This window comes from Ictalurus punctatus, chromosome 13 (genome assembly GCF_001660625.3).
Source record: "Ictalurus punctatus breed USDA103 chromosome 13, Coco_2.0, whole genome shotgun sequence".
In the NCBI taxonomy this organism is placed as follows: domain Eukaryota; kingdom Metazoa; phylum Chordata; class Actinopteri; order Siluriformes; family Ictaluridae; genus Ictalurus; species Ictalurus punctatus.
In genome coordinates, this window is record NC_030428.2 from 10,695,001 (window position 1) to 10,712,325 (window position 17,325).

At 40.1% G+C, this 17,325-nt stretch overlaps 1 protein-coding gene across 2 annotated transcripts in view; it reads left to right on the plus strand.

Moving 5' to 3' along the window:
* Window positions 1-17,087, plus strand: part of map2k4b (mitogen-activated protein kinase kinase 4b) — a 21,287-nt gene extending 4,200 nt beyond the window's left edge. Inside the window, exons 2-13 of one of the 2 annotated variants that reach the window (XM_017484196.3) lie at window positions 6,833-6,868; window positions 7,424-7,456; window positions 9,673-9,775; window positions 9,877-10,051; window positions 10,218-10,337; window positions 12,527-12,646; window positions 12,743-12,794; window positions 13,069-13,196; window positions 14,493-14,570; window positions 14,701-14,849; window positions 14,945-14,990; window positions 15,184-17,087. In XM_017484196.3, the coding sequence (XP_017339685.1) occupies window positions 6,833-6,868; window positions 7,424-7,456; window positions 9,673-9,775; window positions 9,877-10,051; window positions 10,218-10,337; window positions 12,527-12,646; window positions 12,743-12,794; window positions 13,069-13,196; window positions 14,493-14,570; window positions 14,701-14,849; window positions 14,945-14,990; window positions 15,184-15,297 (1,154 nt within the window). In that variant the 3' untranslated portion in view covers window positions 15,298-17,087. The remainder of the gene's footprint in view (window positions 1-6,832; window positions 6,869-7,423; window positions 7,457-9,672; window positions 9,776-9,876; window positions 10,052-10,217; window positions 10,338-12,526; window positions 12,647-12,742; window positions 12,795-13,068; window positions 13,197-14,492; window positions 14,571-14,700; window positions 14,850-14,944; window positions 14,991-15,183) is intronic. The other variant, XM_017484197.3, reaches the window with a different exon arrangement.
* Window positions 17,088-17,325: the final 238 nt, after the last annotated feature.

The following is a 17,325-nucleotide window of genomic DNA, read 5'->3' on the forward strand; positions in this document are numbered from 1 at the left end:
GTATATATAACTCTCCTGGAGAACATCCTCCTGTGGGTGATACTGGCAAAATGGCGGCGGGGGGGGGATTTTAGTTATCAAACACTGTCTGACAACGAGTGGAGGCTGCAGTGGAGGTGCAGCACTCCTAAACGCACACACGCACGCATGCACACAGACGCACGCACGCACACCCACCCCTTATACTCTGAATGCAAGCATCAGTTTAAATTCACTGATATGGTGGCAGACCAAAATGATTTATTAAAATCATGAACATTTAAATGATTATTAGTGACATTAGGCTACATTTAGCTGACAGGACACGGGCTGAATGGCGATGCATGGTGGCCCATTAGGAGGTAGTTTATAACATTGCAATGCGTTAGCGTCGTTAACAAATAACTGGCTATTGCTAACATTACATGGAGTATAACGTTAGCTGGTTTGCCACAATGCAGCTGCCTCAAACAAACATAATATAGGACCGTCTTTCAGGTGCTTCGCCAAATTCCAGGTGTTTCCTCGCTTTGTTTGAAATTAACGATAGCATCGGTTGCACACCGGCTTCACAGCATGAACTATATGTTTGTTGTTATCCGCTTCGAATGCGAAGTGTTTCCTTATTCCATACCACGTTTCCTCTCAACGAGTCTGGGCGGAGCTAAACTTCTGTAGTTTGTCCCGTGTGCTTGTAGTTGTTCTTCTTCTTCACCACTTGTGGACCGACTAAACACTTGTGCGTATTTGCTGCCCCCTTCAGGTCCGGAAGAATTGCAACCTCGTTCTTGCATTAGAAACGGTACTAATGCTACTGCAGAAAAACAAGTACCGTCACCTTTTAAGAATGTTGGTACAGAAATATCGGTTCTCGTGACATCCCTAATAGCAAGTGTGTATAAGAAAGTACAAAGCTGTACTCCTGTAGTGTGCCTGAAGCGTTCTCATTGATAGCTGTGTACTGACACTGTGCAGCTGTGTCTGGCAACCAACATCCCTGGTACTGATATGTGTAGATGTGCTGGCCTTTGAAGCTGGATCAAAAACAGTTGGTAGTGATCCATGCTTGAGAACATTTTTTTTTGCAAATCCTCCTTTATATATTTATAGTTTACAGCCAACAACAGAACACTTACAAAGCTTACGAAGCTGCTCCAGTGCAGAAATGGTGGCGGACTGTGTGCAGCTCACTCAGGGGAGGAGCTATGCTAATAAGGCAGAGCTCTTCACAGTCATGGGCGGGGCCTGTTCCAATGTGACTTCACGTTAGAGAGAAAACCAAAAACGACTCGTTTTGAGACACTGTTTGTGATTTATGGGGAGAATATATAATTTTAAAAAAAGGGAGTGGGTGGATTTTTACCGTTGTAGGGTGGTTGTGTACACACACTGCCGACTCACATTTATGTTCACACCACGTAAAAGTGAATTTTGCATAATTGCAGGTCTCCTTTAATTATGATGCAACTCATTGATGGAAAAAGTTAACTTGAGGCTGTTTTTCACTTTAGCTTCTGGTAACATAAGGTTACTTTGCCTAGGTATTAGGTATGTAGTCACATATTAAACTTATACATTTTGTGGTGTATATTTAAACTTGTACATGGACAATCCACTTGTAGTGGATTTTAATATCAATAAGAGCACAATTGTTGCTGAAGAATGGACTGTTTATTATTCTGTATTGATTTATGATTATTATTTCTTTCTGGCCATTTATTTAGCTACATCCCGCTGCTTTGCTGGCAGTTTTCATCAGTTGTGCTCATTCTAGATATTCACACTTCTGATATAGTATACAGTGGTGCTTGAAAGTTTACGAACCCTTTAAAATATTCTATATATCTGGATAAACATGAACTAAAACATTATCAGATTTTCACACAAGTCCTAAAAGTAGACTAAGAGAACCTAGTTAAACAAATGAGACAAAAATATTCTATTTGGTCATTTATTTACTGAGGAAAATAATCCAGTGCTACATATCTGTGAGTGGCAAAAGTATGTGAGCCTCTAGGATTAGAAGGATTAGTATTAGAATAAAACCCTGTTTTATTTAATGAACAGAGATTTATTAGTCTGATCTTCACAACACATGTTTGTAGAAATGTATCATGGCGTGGTCAAACGAGATTTCTGAGGACCTCAGAAAAAAAAGTTGTTGATGCTCATCAGGCTGGAAAAGGTTACAAAAGCATCTCTAAAGAGCGGACTCGAATCCACAGTCAGACAGACTGTGTACAAATGCAGGAAATTTAAGACCATTGTTACCCTCTCCAGGAGTGGTGAACCAACAACCATCACTCAAAGATCAAGACGTCTAATAGTTCACGAGGTCACAAAGGAACCCAGAGTAACTTCTAAGCAACAAAAGGCCTCTCTCACGTTGGCTAATGTTCATGTGTCCACCATCAGGAGAACACTGAACAACAATGGTGTGCATGGCAGGGTTACAAGGAGAAAGCCACCGCTGTCCAAAAAGAACTTTGCTGCCCTTCTACAGTTCGCTAAAGATCACGTGGACAAGCCAGAAGACTGTTGGAAAAATGTTTTGTGGATAGTTGAGACCAAAATATTTGGTTTAAATAAGAAGCGTTATGTTTGGAGAAAGGAAAACATTACATGCCAGCATAAGATCCTTATCTAATCTGTGAAATATGGTGGTGGTAGTTTCTTGGTTTTGGCCTGTTTTACTGCATCTAGGCCAGGAAGACTTGCCATCATTGATGGAACAATGAAGTCTGAACTATACCAGCCAATTCTGAAGGAAAATATCAGGACATCTGTTCATGAACTGAATCTCAAGAGGAAGTCGAGCATGCAGCAAGACAATGGCCCTAAACACACAATTCGTTCTACCAAAAATGGTTAAAGAAGAATTAAGTTTTATGTCTTTGAGTGACTGTAGAGTCTTCATAGAGTCTTAAGGGATCTTTATGGGATCTTTATGTCTGTGTTGAGGAGTCTGAGGGATGGCCTGAGGGAAGAAGCTCCTCCTGAGCCTCTCAGATTTAGCCATCAGGCTGGTGTAGATGTCATGCAGAGAGGGGCGAACAGACCCGGAGATGTGCTCAGCTAAGCCCACCACTCTCTGCAGGGCTTTGCAGTCTGGGATAGAGCAGTTTCCGTACCACCACTGAGATGCACTGAGTCAGTAAACATTCTATAGCCAAAATACATCGCTGGGGAGTCCCTGAATTTCCTCAACAGTCTCAGATGGTACAACCGTTGGCTGGCTTGATCACCTGATGCGTCCAGATCAGGTCCTAAGAGATACCTGAAGCTGCTCACTCTGTCCACGGGGGTCCTGCCAATCTCGAGTTGGGTGTAGTTTCCTCTGCTGCCTCTTGTTTATATCCACAACCAGCGCCTTGGTTTTAGTGACCTTCAGGGAGAGACTGTTAGCCTGGCACCAAGCTACAAATTTGTCCACCTCGTCAAGGTAGGTGGCCTTGTCGCTGTTGGAGATGAATTGTGATCCGGCAATTGTGTTGTTGATAGAAGTGGAGCTGTGAGAAGACACGCATGACTGTGTGTAGAGAGAGTTGAGCAGGGGGCTCAGGACAAAACCTTGGGCTCCGGTTCTCAGGTTGAGGGAGGTAAACTGGCCCACTCACTACTTGGGGTCTGCCTGTGAGGTAGTCCAGGACCAGGTGTCAAAGAGGGGAGCATTAAGGCCGAAGTCCCTGAGCTTGGAGGCCAGTCTGTGTGGGACTATGGTATTGAAGGCTGGGATATCGTCCATAAACTGCAGCTTCACATAGCGCTCTTTGTTGTTGTCTGTATGGGAGGGTGGTGTGAAGGACCTGAGATGGCATCCTCAGTAGAACTATTGGGGCGGTAGACGAACTGGAGTGGGTCGATGGTGTCAGGGATGGAGGAGCAGATGGAGTTTTTGATAAGCCTCTCAGAAACCTCAGTGACAAGTTATGTTAAGACTACAGGATAATAATCATTTAGGCAAGAGGGCTTATTGTTCTTATTCACAGTAATAACAATAGATTTTTTTAAAGCTAGCGAGGACCACACACTCAACGGGACTCGTTGAAGATAGAAGTGAACAGACCAGCTGGCTGATCAGCGCAGGTTCTCAGCACTTTCCCGTAGGGCTGCACGATTATGGTCAAAATGATAATCATGATTATTTTGGTCAATATTTAGATCATTATTTATCACGATTATTCATTGTATATTAGGGACAACGTATTTTTGTTGCACTTTCACATTTAAATAAACAGACCGCTGCTTTCACCTCCATATTGTGCTACATTCCTGCAAATGTACAAATCTTTGCATCAAGTAAGACTGATCCTTAAAGTGCATCATCTCGTAGAAGCAAAGTATAAATAAAATTGTACTTAAAACTTAGGATAATTTAAAAAAAAACCCAAAAATGCCATCAACTAAATTAAAAATATGTAATCAAATATAACAATACGCAGCTAAATGAAAAGTTTACAATACTAACACTTTTTTTCCATCAAGATAATTTTCACAAATCAACACAACTTTTATGAAGTTTGAAGCCTAAATACAATCGCCAGAAATAAACATCTAACCATACGCTGTAAACGAACTACACCACGGTCGCTCGACTTCAACGTCACCATCACCAAGCTTCCCACAACTTCTCCAAACTTTTTTTTAAACCTTTTTCCATAATATGGATTTACTCTGTGGATGAATCTTCAGCCACGTTTTTTTTTTTGGGGGGGGGGGGGGATGGGGGGGATTGTGCACAGCATACCTGAACCAGTTTATCTGCAAAGATTTTTCCTGTTCGGCGTGATGTTAGTGTCATGTTTTCCCCTCGTGCAAGCACTGGAGCTCGCAGCACGCTTCCGGGTTATTTAGTGACTTTCTACATGTTCATTCCTTATGATTTCTGTCCTGTCTCCGCCGTTGTATTGTCATTGGTTGTTCCCTTATATGTCATTAGTCTCAGCTGTTTTGTGTTCACCCTTAGTCACGTTTGTCATTTAAACCCCTCGTGTCTCTTTGTTCGACGCGAAGATCCTATTCTCGACCTCTTTGTTTGATTATTGTTTAGCCTTGTTTATGCCTGTTTGCCAATCGCCTGACCTTTTGCTTGTTTTTGACCACGGGATTGCCTCACGTTTTGGATTTGTTGGCCTCACTTCAGTAAAGCTCCTATCTGCACTTGCATCCGTCCTAAACCCTCATTACGTGAATCAGCAACAGCCTTTCCAATACACGTATAAGCCTTTAAAAAAACAAAAGAAAATCATGAGTGGGGTTTTACTGGTGTATTTTATGTCATAGAATAAAATGCGAGAAATATTTTGAGCTTGTGTTCACCACAGACCTTATTTCAGGCTTTTAACCAAAATCCCATTTAAAAAAACCCATTGATTTCGGGATGGAACCGAAGGGAGAAAATGCTAACTCGTTTCCAGGTTTTGGCATTGGGCGGCTGTGGATCAGGTTGTAGGGCGGGTTGTCCACTAATTGTAGGGTTGGCGATTCGATTCCCGGCCCACATGTGTACTTGGGCAAGACACTGAACCCCGAGTTGCTACCCATGGCAAGTTAGTGCCTTGCATGGCAGCTCTGCTACTGTTGGTTTGTGTGAATAGGTGAACGAGACAGTGTAAATCACTTCGCATAAAAGCGCTATATAAGTGCGCCATTTTACAAAATGACGTCATCCCTGCGCCGCTCTGTGGTGATTGGCTGCAAATTAAGGAAGCACTTGATTTGATCTGCAGCGGAGTTTTCTATGAGCGGAGGACGAACTTTAAACAGTATAGCAGTCAACCATGTTCATGTAATTGTCTGTTGTCAAAATTGCAATCAAGATCAATATTCAATTAATTGTGCAGCCGTATGATGTGCCTGCTGGTAGAAGTAGCAGGATGAATTCTGAAGTGTATAGAGTTGCTTTCTGCTCAGATTCAGTCAAATGCTGAACATTTGATAGGACGGTGCTTCACAGTACAGATGGATAATAACCCAAAACATACCGTGAACGCACCCCAAGAGCTTCTTAAGGCAAAATAGTTACATGTTCTTAAATGTCTGATGACCTCAACCCAATTCAGCATGCGTTTCACTTTCTGAAGACAAAACTGAATGCAGAAAGACCCACAAACCAGCAGCAACTGAAGGCGGCTGCAGTAAAACCCTGGCAAAGCAACTCAACAGAGGAAACTTGGAATTTGGTGATGTTCATGGGTTCCAGGTTTAGGGCTTTGCATCCAAATATGAAAAATAATCTTCATATCTATGATTTTTTTAGTTTGTCCAATTACTTTTGAGTTGTGAAAATGGAGGGATTCTGTAAAATAAATAAATAAATAAATAGATAGCTGTAATTCCTAAACGGTTAATGCAATAACCTTTTTTGATAAAGCCTCCGAGTTAAAGCTGAAAGTCTAGACTTCAATCACATCTCGATTGCTCCATTTCAAATCCATTGTGGTGGGGTACAGAGGCGAAAAGTCGGTCGTTGTCCAAATACTTATGGACCTGGCTGTATATGCGGTAGTTAGCAACAGTGGCTAATATGCCATCTGTGGTTTTCCTTCTGTGATTGAACGTGTTCGGAGTCACTGGTGAAGAGGTGTATGTTAATAATACACCAGTGCTTGCGATTGCACCATCCACTGTGAATGATTCTTATCCGTTTGAATGGTAACACTATCAGGACAACCCTAATATAAGATTTTTGATGACGTGATCTCAACGATGACTGATTAGATCATTCTTTTGTTTTTATTTTCTTCTGTCACGAAGATCTTATAGCCACATCATGATAAATGGCATTGTTACTGTTTTCAAGGTGGATTTTATAACCATGTAAAAAAAAAAAATGTCTAATTTATTTTTACAGAGTCCAACACTTGCTGGAGGTGTCAGAATGAAACAGGTATTGTACTTTTTTGTTGTTGTTGTTTTTGGCTTTAGCATTTTGATTTTTAACCAATTTGGGTTACACCAATGCTACATGGAAAGTGTTTCTAATTTTCTGTAGGGATGTGGTAGAAATAGGTCTCGAGTAAAAGAATCATTTTTGCATGCACGCCATTTGCGTCCATGTGGCCACGTTGATTTACATTGGAACGTATTGGACACTTGTACTACATCTGGTGTAAAGCTTAACGCCCATTTTAGACTCCAGGAATCTTGACTGGTCATCGGGGCATCAGTGCTTCCACAAGCCTCCACAGTAAGAGCAGGGATTTAAAAATGTCGCCAAGCATATCCAACCATATATCGAACAAAATGTTCTAACTGTATGTACAGTGGTTGTCAAGCCATTTTCCTAAAATGAGACGAAGTAGTATGACAATTTCTGAATAGTTCATTTGATGTGAAAGTGTTTGAGAGGAAAAAGAAGCTATTCACACTTCATTCTAGTGGCTTGCAAAATAAATCTTTCCTGCAATTCCAAAAAAAAAATTGTTGTCGTTTCCTGCTGCAGGGTTTCAGATAAATCTGTCTGGTGCTCCTCAAAGTAAGTCCTTTTTTCCTCTGTTATTATTTTGTTTTTACACCTTTATATAAACAGTGTTGGTCACTTCTAATGTAAAATAAGGAAATGTCTTCACACTCAATATAGTGTTGATTGGCGCTAAACATGTAAGGTCATTTGAATTCAGTTTATTTTGGTAGAGTTAAAAAGGTAATCATTAGAATTTGACCAATTATTAGATTTAACCGATACAGATAACTTAAGTTGTGCAGTACCTGCCGATAACCGATTAATCACCCGATAGTTTTTAAAAAAAAAACTGATACTGAATGAAAACACTTAAAGTAAAATATTGCTGAACTTTTACAAAAATAAACAGTGCTGACTGTACCATGAAAATGTACTGTACTTTTTCAAGTAAATAAATAAATAATGAAATAAATATCAATAATATTAACTATGGGTAAGTAAATAAAAGATACACATCCGGACTGAACCAAAAAGTAACCCTCTAAATAACAAGTAAAAATGGAGACATCCAAAATGAATCAAAAAGCACTTCAAATAACACAACAAAATTTGTTCGAGATATTTTTTTTTTGTTTGTTTTGGCCTCTAGAGGCCGCTCTCATGCTGTATAATAGCCGCGAACCCTTCTCAGACGCTCCTGCAACAGACACAAAGGGAAAAACTATCGTTGTGGATTTTTTCTGATAACTGATTATTTGGATATTGTGCTGTAGAAACAACACGGTGTGCAAAGTGCAGAAAAGGAGAATGCATGTGTGTAAGTGCAAGGCGAAATCTGGCATCTGTTCCAGAAAGCAGGTTTTGCGAGTTAACTCGGGATGAACATAATCAGGATTTTTCCATTCCAGTTCCAAGGATTAGGTGAAATCCGCATCATGTACCATGACAGTTTATGTTCCGAAGTATGGCTGCAACTAACAGTTATTTTTGATAATCAATTAATCTGTCGATTATTTCTTCGATTAATCGATTAGTTGGCTTAAACGGCCTTTTTTTTTTCGAAGAAACATTATTTTGTCCTTCAAACGTTGTGCGAATTGAAGGTTGTGAAAAAGGTATTAAATGTATATGTGGGCCATGCTATACATTGTGCAAAGGATTTTTAAAAGTATTAACATTATATTTTGAAAACAAAAAAACAACTGCTTGTCCACAAGCTTCAAAGCAGAAGTTAAATCACTATATTAAAATGCTAAAAAAAGAAAAACAAAAGCACAAACTAAGTGTTAACTGGTAAGAGGTTAAATTTTCTGCAGTAAGACACACATTCACTCATCTGAACACAGTAACATGTTACGTTATTCTGTAAATGTACAAGATTTACGCTTATATACAAATTACATGTTATAACCCCATTACAGCTACTTCTCTCATAAACACAATTACTTTTGTTAAATATATCAAACAACATATTTTAATCAAAATGAACATTTTATTCCGAGTCGTCGCGCTTCCTTTCTATTGCGCGCTGTTTGATGCGTATACATGGACTCGTGCTCGTCCAGTGAAGATTAAGGGAGACTCACTCGCTGTCAGGACGAGGCTTTATGTAAAACGGAAATACTGGCGAGAATTTCTAACAGTCATAGATAAGGATATAAACGTAAAAATGTCATTTCTGCACTGAAGAAAACATGCCTGGGACACATTAAACAGCACACGCATCTGTCGCAGCATCTGACACGACAACCCACGTTAATACACTTACGAGTTTGTTTGAAACGCTTAATATAGAACATTCTCGTTTTGGATGATCTGGATCGTGCACTTTTCCCACAGAAGCAGCTCACTCTGTGACCTCCGCTGTTTCTCAGACGTGTTTAATTCATAGTACTGCGTTTTTCACCGTTCTGAAGTGACGTCACTGACCGGGGGGTTATCCACAGTGACGTCACAGACCCAACTAATCCAGAATGGAATTCGCTGTCGATTATTTTAATTATCGATTAGTTGTTGCAGCCCTACTCTGAAGCTAACCTGTATAACAGCACTTTAGGTCAATCAAAGCTTGACCTTGTGTGTGGGATTTGGGGTGCAGAGAGTACCGTCATGTTTAATTGTGTGTCAGTTATACATGTTGTGGCTTTTTATCAAACATTTTACTGACATAGAGGTTCGACTGATTGTCATGGATTAGATTTAGGAGTCTAGGATCAAACTGTCCAGATGTCTGTCCAGATGTTCTGGATTGTGTGTTAATGCAAAGTATAAATGGTTCTTGTTCCCAGGTAAACGTAAAGCACTGAAGCTAAATTTTGCTAATCCTCCGATTAAACCGAATGCAAGACTCCCCATCGCATCAGCCAATCCTTCTTTCCATAACCCACACATGTAAGTGACTCAGAAATCTTTTTCCTGTCTGAGGGTTTGTCGTTTTTAAGTTGTGTTGGTTTAATTTTGTTTGTGATGTGTGTGCACTTGCGCTGACGCAGAGAGAGACTGCGCAATCACAGTATCGAGTCATGTGGAAAGCTGAAGATTTCTCCTGAGCAGCACTGGGACTTCACTGCCGAAGACCTGAAGGACCTGGGCGAGATCGGCCGAGGAGCCTACGGCTCGGTCAACAAAATGGTTCATAAGCCCAGTGGTCAGATCATGGCTGTTAAGGTAGGATACAATACACTGTTTAAAAAAAAAAAAAAAAAATCATCATATGGACAATTTACACAAAAACAGGAGCCTTGCAAGAAATGGCTGACAAAAGCCTAGTGGTGATACTCAAGGAAAGAATTACGTCTGTGTGCTGCATGACAGTTGTGTGTTTGTGTTGCAGAGGATTCGTTCCACTGTTGATGAAAAAGAGCAGAAGCAGCTGCTCATGGATTTAGACGTAGTTATGAGGAGTAGCGACTGTCCCTATATCGTCCAATTTTATGGGGCTCTGTTCCGAGAGGTGAGCTTATCTTTATCAACCATTGACTCTATTGGACTCGCAGTCTGTAAAGGGTAAATGTGAGCAATGAACATCTCGTATATACCATATTATTAACCCCTTTGACCTTTTATAAAAAAAAAAACCCTCAAATGTGATCTTTTGTAAGGGCCAGTTTAAACACCGAGACATGCGAGCAAAAAGGGAAATCAAAAAAGAACTGGGTCTCTTTTGCATTGGTCTTTGACCCAAAAACAAACAACTAGAAGGCAACACTGGCATAACCTTTGTTTTTTAAAGTGCTGGAAACAAAACTTGTGTAATCAAATACACTCATTGAGCACTTTATTAGGAACACTATACTAATACTTGCTAGGGCCTCACTTTGCTCTTAAAACAGGCTTAATTTTTCATGGCATGAATTCCAGATGTGAGAAACATTCTTTCGAGATTCTCGTCCATGTTGATATGATTGCGTCACTCGGTCCCTGCAGATTTTTCAGGTGCATTTTCTTGCTGTGAATCTCCCGTTCTACCACATCCCAAAGGTGTTCTATTGGATTCAGATCCGGGGACCGGGAAAGCCACTGAAGAACGCTGAACTCGTTGTCGTCTTCATGAAACCGGTTTGAGACGACTTTTGCTTTGTGACATGCTGCGTTTTCATGCTGGAAGTAGCCATTAGAAGATGGTAAATTGTGACCATGAAGGGATGCACATGGCCAGGAACAATACTCAAATAGGTCGTGGCGTTCAAGCGATGGTTGATTTTGGTATTAACGAGGATCAAAGTGTGCCAAGAAAACATTCCCCACCTGACGTGGTCTTCTGCCGTTGTAGCCCATCTGCCTCAAGGTTTGACATCCTGTGCGTTCTGAGATGCTTTTCTGCTCCCCACAATTGTCAGAGTGGTTGTCTGAGTTACTGTAGCCTTTCTCTCAGCTCGAAGCAGTCTGGCCGTTCACCTCTCTCATCAACAAGGTGTTTCCGTCCGCAGAACTGCGGTTTTTACTTTATTGCACCATTCTGAATAAACTCGAGACTGATGTGAGTGAAAATCCCAGGAGATCAGCAATTATAGTAATTCTCAGAACACCTCATCTGGAACCTACAATCATGCCCCCCCATATTCTGATTTTTGGCGTGGACATTAAGCTGGTGGCTCGTATCGGCATGATTTTATGCATTGCACCGAGGCCACACGATTGGTTGATTTTAGATAATTGCATGAATGTGTAGGTGTACGGGTGTTCCAAATAAAGTGTTCAGTAAGTGTACAAAGCAAGTCAGTTCTCACTGAAAGCGTTTCAGAAGCGGTTTCACTCGTATGTATTAGGCAATATCAAGCGGCTCATGTATTGGAGCACCTCCGCTCGTGTTTAAACTTTCAATTCTAGCGGTTACTGAAGGATTTCTTTTTATTGTGTTGCTTGACTGTGTGCTATATCTTTACTGGGAGTATATTAGAAGGAAAAATGCGCAGTCCTGTAGTATTAAATGGGCCAATTTATTTACAGCTACAGCTGGAATACTGCTGCTTGTGACGTGTATTTAAAGGTGTTCAGTGAGCGAGTTTTATTATTTATTCATTTATTGTTATTTGTAGATACGCACATCGTGTGTATGTGAGTGCGTCTCTGTGTGCCACGTTTACCCATAAACCCTCGTTCTGCATCTCAGAAGTATAAATCGGCCCTAATAAGAGCGATCCTTTCTCCGTCCGGTGTTCTAATTTAATATACGATACGTATAATACAGGGTGTCTCAAAAGTCTCCATCACAGGGGAGCATGTTCGCCTGCACCACGTCGGTTGTGTCTTCGTCAGTGGATGTTGGTGGACGTCCACTTCTCGGTCGGTCCGCAACACTTCCAGTCTTTTTGAATTGGTTAATAAGTTTGGCGACAGTGTCGTGTGTGTTTGTGATGTGCTCGCCACGTTTCCTGTTCAAGTCCATCTCAACCTTTTGCGACAGCACCAATCCAGCCACGAAAATGATTTCAATACGTTCTTCTTTTGTTAAAGGCATTCTCAAAGGCTCTCTGAAGGAAATATATACATATAAACTAAGTGAGACAAATTTGGACAAAAAAGTGTTAATTTCTCCAGTGTATGGAGACTTTTGGGCCACGCTGTAGTGCGTACAACCTTTTGCCTATTTTCCGAATACAAACTCTAAAACACGTTTTCCTCTTTTCGTCTCTGTTACAGGGTGACTGCTGGATATGTATGGAACTTATGTCTACCTCGTTCGACAAATTCTACAAATATGTATATTGCTCATTAGATGATGTCATTCCAGAGGAAATATTAGGCAAAATTACATTAGCGGTGAGTGCATCTTAGCTTATGCCTTTTTAAGTGCTGTGTTGCTGCCAGTATTTTAGGATTCTTCATTTTTTTTTTTCCCCCTCAAATATATTACAGACTGTGAAAGCATTGAATCACTTGAAAGAAAACTTGAAAATAATCCACAGAGGTGAGTGTTTGATTTGCGACATTACAGTGAACTACCACTAGGTGGAGCTGTCCTATTAGTAAATTGACCTGCTGTGAACTAAAAATGCCCGATTATTGTATGCTGGCTTGTACAATGAAGCGCCAGATATATTAACAATAATGATACGTTACTAAATGTATAGATTACTGAAGGTAGAGCTTTTTTGTACTGGGGTGACTTGGAGTGATCTGCTATTACGGATTGAGTTGACTTTTGATTTCTTTAAACATGCTTTTATATTTCCAATTTGTAGACATCAAACCCTCCAACATTCTCCTGGATAGAAATGGCAACATAAAGCTGTGCGACTTTGGGATCAGTGGACAGCTGGTGGACTCTATAGCCAAGACTAGAGATGCTGGATGCAGACCTTACATGGCTGTGAGTCAGCACATTGTCACTCGCATCTCACTTTAACAAAGCTTTCTGTGATTGTAGCGCCATCCTTTTTTATCACAATGCTGCAATTACGAGTGAATGAATGATCGTGTATGAATAATGTCATTAACATTCAGTAAGCTTTTAATAAACGTGTTATGTAATACTTGCATGATTTTCTGTTCTATATTCCGTTAAAAATGTATAAAACACTATGGGTTGTGCTGTACTAGGAAAATAATCAATAGTGGGGTAGTATGATGAGCTTCCTGAGGTGTTTTACTCCTCTTATCAGTTCAAACAAGCGGCGTTTTTTTGTGAATGTTGCAGCCAAATAGGTTTTGTTTTTTGTTTTTTTTTAATTTGCAAAATTACAATTGCACGGAATTGTTTTTTCGCAGTGATGTTTGTTGGTAAATGAGACCTTTTAGCTGTACTCGTGTTCGACGCACGTGTATCAATGAGGGCTTTGACTGAATGCGCTTGCGATGTCACGTGACGCATCTTGTCCCAAATCTGTGGAAAATCTGCGGTAATTTTGACAGATTTTGCAAGCTCCTCCAAATATTGCGAACATTGCTTGATTCTGTGTTAATATCTGCAGTCGCAGAATCCTGGAGAGACTGTCTTATACCACAGCAATTGATCAACGATTACATTGTCCCAATTAAAGTATGGTGTGCCATTCTTTTTCTTTATGTATAGTTGCATTTAATAGGTATATTTAATGGTGTGGAATGCCAGCAAAACAAGATCTCCCTCACTTTCTCATGTCCGTCTCTTGCTCAAACACCCCCCCCCCCCCCCCACCCCCCCCGAAAAAAACAAAACAAAAAAACAAACAAAAAAAACAATCCTGTGCTGGAAAACGTAAAGGTCCATCATACTACTCCCTATTAATAAGCTATAAAAACAATAACATTTTTACAGTGACCACGTTAATATAAACCTGCTCTTTGCCTTGTAGCCAGAACGCCAGTCAGAGCTGCTGTTATAGAAAATTAATCTGACCAATCAGATTTGAGAATTCAGTGGCACTGTGGTACAAGTAGTTTTACTGTATTGGTGTAAAAACATTTTCCAAATTGTATTATTTGTATTATTTCCTTCTTATGTTTTTTTTGGAGCTTGCCTGTAACGGTGCTTGGAAATTCATTTGTGGTGAATAAAATCTCTCTCTCTCTCTCTCTCTCTCTCTCTCTCTCTCTCTCTCTCTCTCTCTCTCTCTCTCTCTCGATAAGAGCAGCATTCCCAACATTCCAACATCTGCTTTTATTGTTGTTATTTTTTCTTGTACAGCCCGAGAGGATAGACCCCAGTGCTTCTAGGCAAGGCTATGACGTGCGCTCGGACGTTTGGAGTTTGGGAATTACGCTGGTGCGTGATTACTTTCATCACTGACTGAATGTTTTTCATATTAATAAAGGATCGAGTTGGTGCATGAAATAAGTATAATATGTTCACATGTCCTGTGTAGCGTTGCATGATTGTTTCTCTCCTCCTTCAGTATGAGCTGGCCACCGGCCGCTTCCCATACCCCAAGTGGAACAGTGTGTTCGATCAGTTGACACAGGTGGTAAAGGGAGATCCTCCTCAACTAAGCAACTCGGAGGAGAGACAGTTTTCTCCCAAATTTATCAACTTTGTCAATCTCTGGTGAGTTTCCCAGCTTTCTCATTATGTTTACAGGGTACAGAAATGCAATACTGTAATGCAACAAGGGCTGATTTATAAACATTTTGTTTCCTTAGCCTTACAAAGGACGAGTCGAAAAGGCCAAAGTACAGAGAGCTTCTGGTAAATATGTCGCGTGTCTACAGTTACACTGATTACAAATACAATTGTTGAATATTTTTCTGGCAGTTCTGAAATGATTTAGAAGTTTGACTAGAATTCCATTGTGTTTTTATATGTACCGTCATTAAAGGTACTCAATAAAAATCGGATCTTAATATTTAATTATTTCTTTCTGTTTGCCCCCGTCCTGTAGAAACACCCGTTCATTCTGATGTACGAGGAGCGAGTGGTGGAAGTTGCCGGTTACGTGTGTAAAATCCTGGATGAAATCCCTGCCTCCCCCAGCTCTCCCATGTACGTCGACTGATTGCGTGTACGTCACCCCGAATGCAGCGCGACGTAACACGGCAGCCGTTTGGCGCACCGCATTGTCCCGTTTCTCGGTTCCACACTGCTTTTAAGGATCGACACTCCCAAAACATTGTGTGCAATATGGATCGGCTTTTCATCTTCAAAACCGTTAGTGTATTGGTCTATAAAACACGCTTAGAACAATAAGAAGAATAAGAACAATAATCCTTTGATTTGAGGTGCGATATTTATTTTTAATGCCACATTTAATGTAAATGGTTCGCTGAGTGCATTCTAGAAAATTAGAACCAGACTTGAACTCCTTCATTCAAGACACACGTCATGTTCACGGGAACGTAAATATCTACTTGAAAGTGACACGAACAACAGGAACAAGAAATCGCCGAAGCAACAGGTCACGTCGCTATCCGAATAGAAAGGAAACGCCTACCGTGTCGTGTACCGTCTAACATTTCTATGATAGGATGTGTCATTTAGAGCAATATCTGTAGGTGTAAAGCACAGCTTAATCGTGGTCTCACTTTCCGGAAGAGTACGCAGAAGTATCGTCGTCCGTGAAAGAATCCGTTACAAATGGTCGGATCATTTCGTCTAGACGTTTCGCTCCACACACGGGGGGGGTCTTTTGTGAAATTCCAACATTTCATCGGTGACGCATCTGTGACGCGTGAACGTCGTGGAAAAGACACAGACGACACTTAGATGCAGTCTGGTACCATTTGACAGATCAGTTAGTAGGTTGAAAGATTAAAACAAAAAAAAAGTCATCTTTAAAGTAGTTTTGTATAAATATGCAGCTTTAACTCACCAAATTGTATTGAATGATTTTTTTTTTTTTTAAAAACCTTCCCAGTGGTATAGTGTACACTCTTGCAGACACGCCTATCTTACTGTAAATGTAAAAGTTACAGTACACGTCCCAAAATTCCTAATATGCTACTTTATATTTTGCCACTTTTTCCTGAAGATGGCTCTGACATCTTTGCTTGTATATGCATTCTGAAAGATGTTTGAATATCACTGTTAAGGTTGCTCACTTTTAAAGAAATGTACAACACTTTGCCAAAGCCGTCTTTTACTAACTGATGTAATAGGACATCTGAAATATGACACTATACAGCATTGAGAGACTTGGTGGAAAGGTGTGTGTGTGTGTGTGTGTGTGTGTGTGTGTAAAATAGAGATCATCTGCCACACTTAAGATGTATCACTGACCTAAGAATGCTTAACTCTACATCCTTTTTTTTTTTTTTTTTTTTTTTATATAAATAGGTGTACCTTAATAAAGAAAATCCCAGTTTTGAAAACAATCTTTCAACTGTACAAAATGGCACCGTAGTAGAATATTTAATATTAGAAGGGAAAATTATGGATTTTATGTAACGTTATATTGTATCGGTATAAAGAGTGGGAAATATCTTCAAGAATTGTTCACACTGTGAAAAGATTTTAAGTGTATACATTGTGAACAGCAATCTGTAAAAAATAATAATAATAATTAAAAAAAATTGTAATTAGAGGATATGCAGGGATATTGCCTTATGTCTGCTTTTGGAGATATTAACCTCTGACGGTCTGAGCTATTTGTCTTCTTCACTTCACATATTTAAAGGATATTGATGAAATCGTAGTGTTCTTGTAGTAATGATGAGCGATAAGTATCTGCCTGCAGGTCAGTTGTGATAAGGCTAGGATGTGATTGTGACCTTATCGAACTTTTTTTTTTTTTTCTGTAAGGTCTGGAAACAAATGGACTGAATGCTAGAATAAATCCTATGAATTAGCCTCTTCTGGTGTACTGGCTGTTTGTGTGGGAGAATAAAAACACGTTAGTGCCACAGGGTCCAGGGTGTTGGGTTGAGCTCAGGTTATTTTCTATATACATTTTTTTCCTACATCTCCAAAATATGACGGTATTTTCTTGTTAAATGATCCATATATGTGAATGAGTGTGTTTCCAAGGTGTATTTTATCATGTCCATTGTTCCTGGGATAGACCATGAATCCACCTTGACCCTGACCT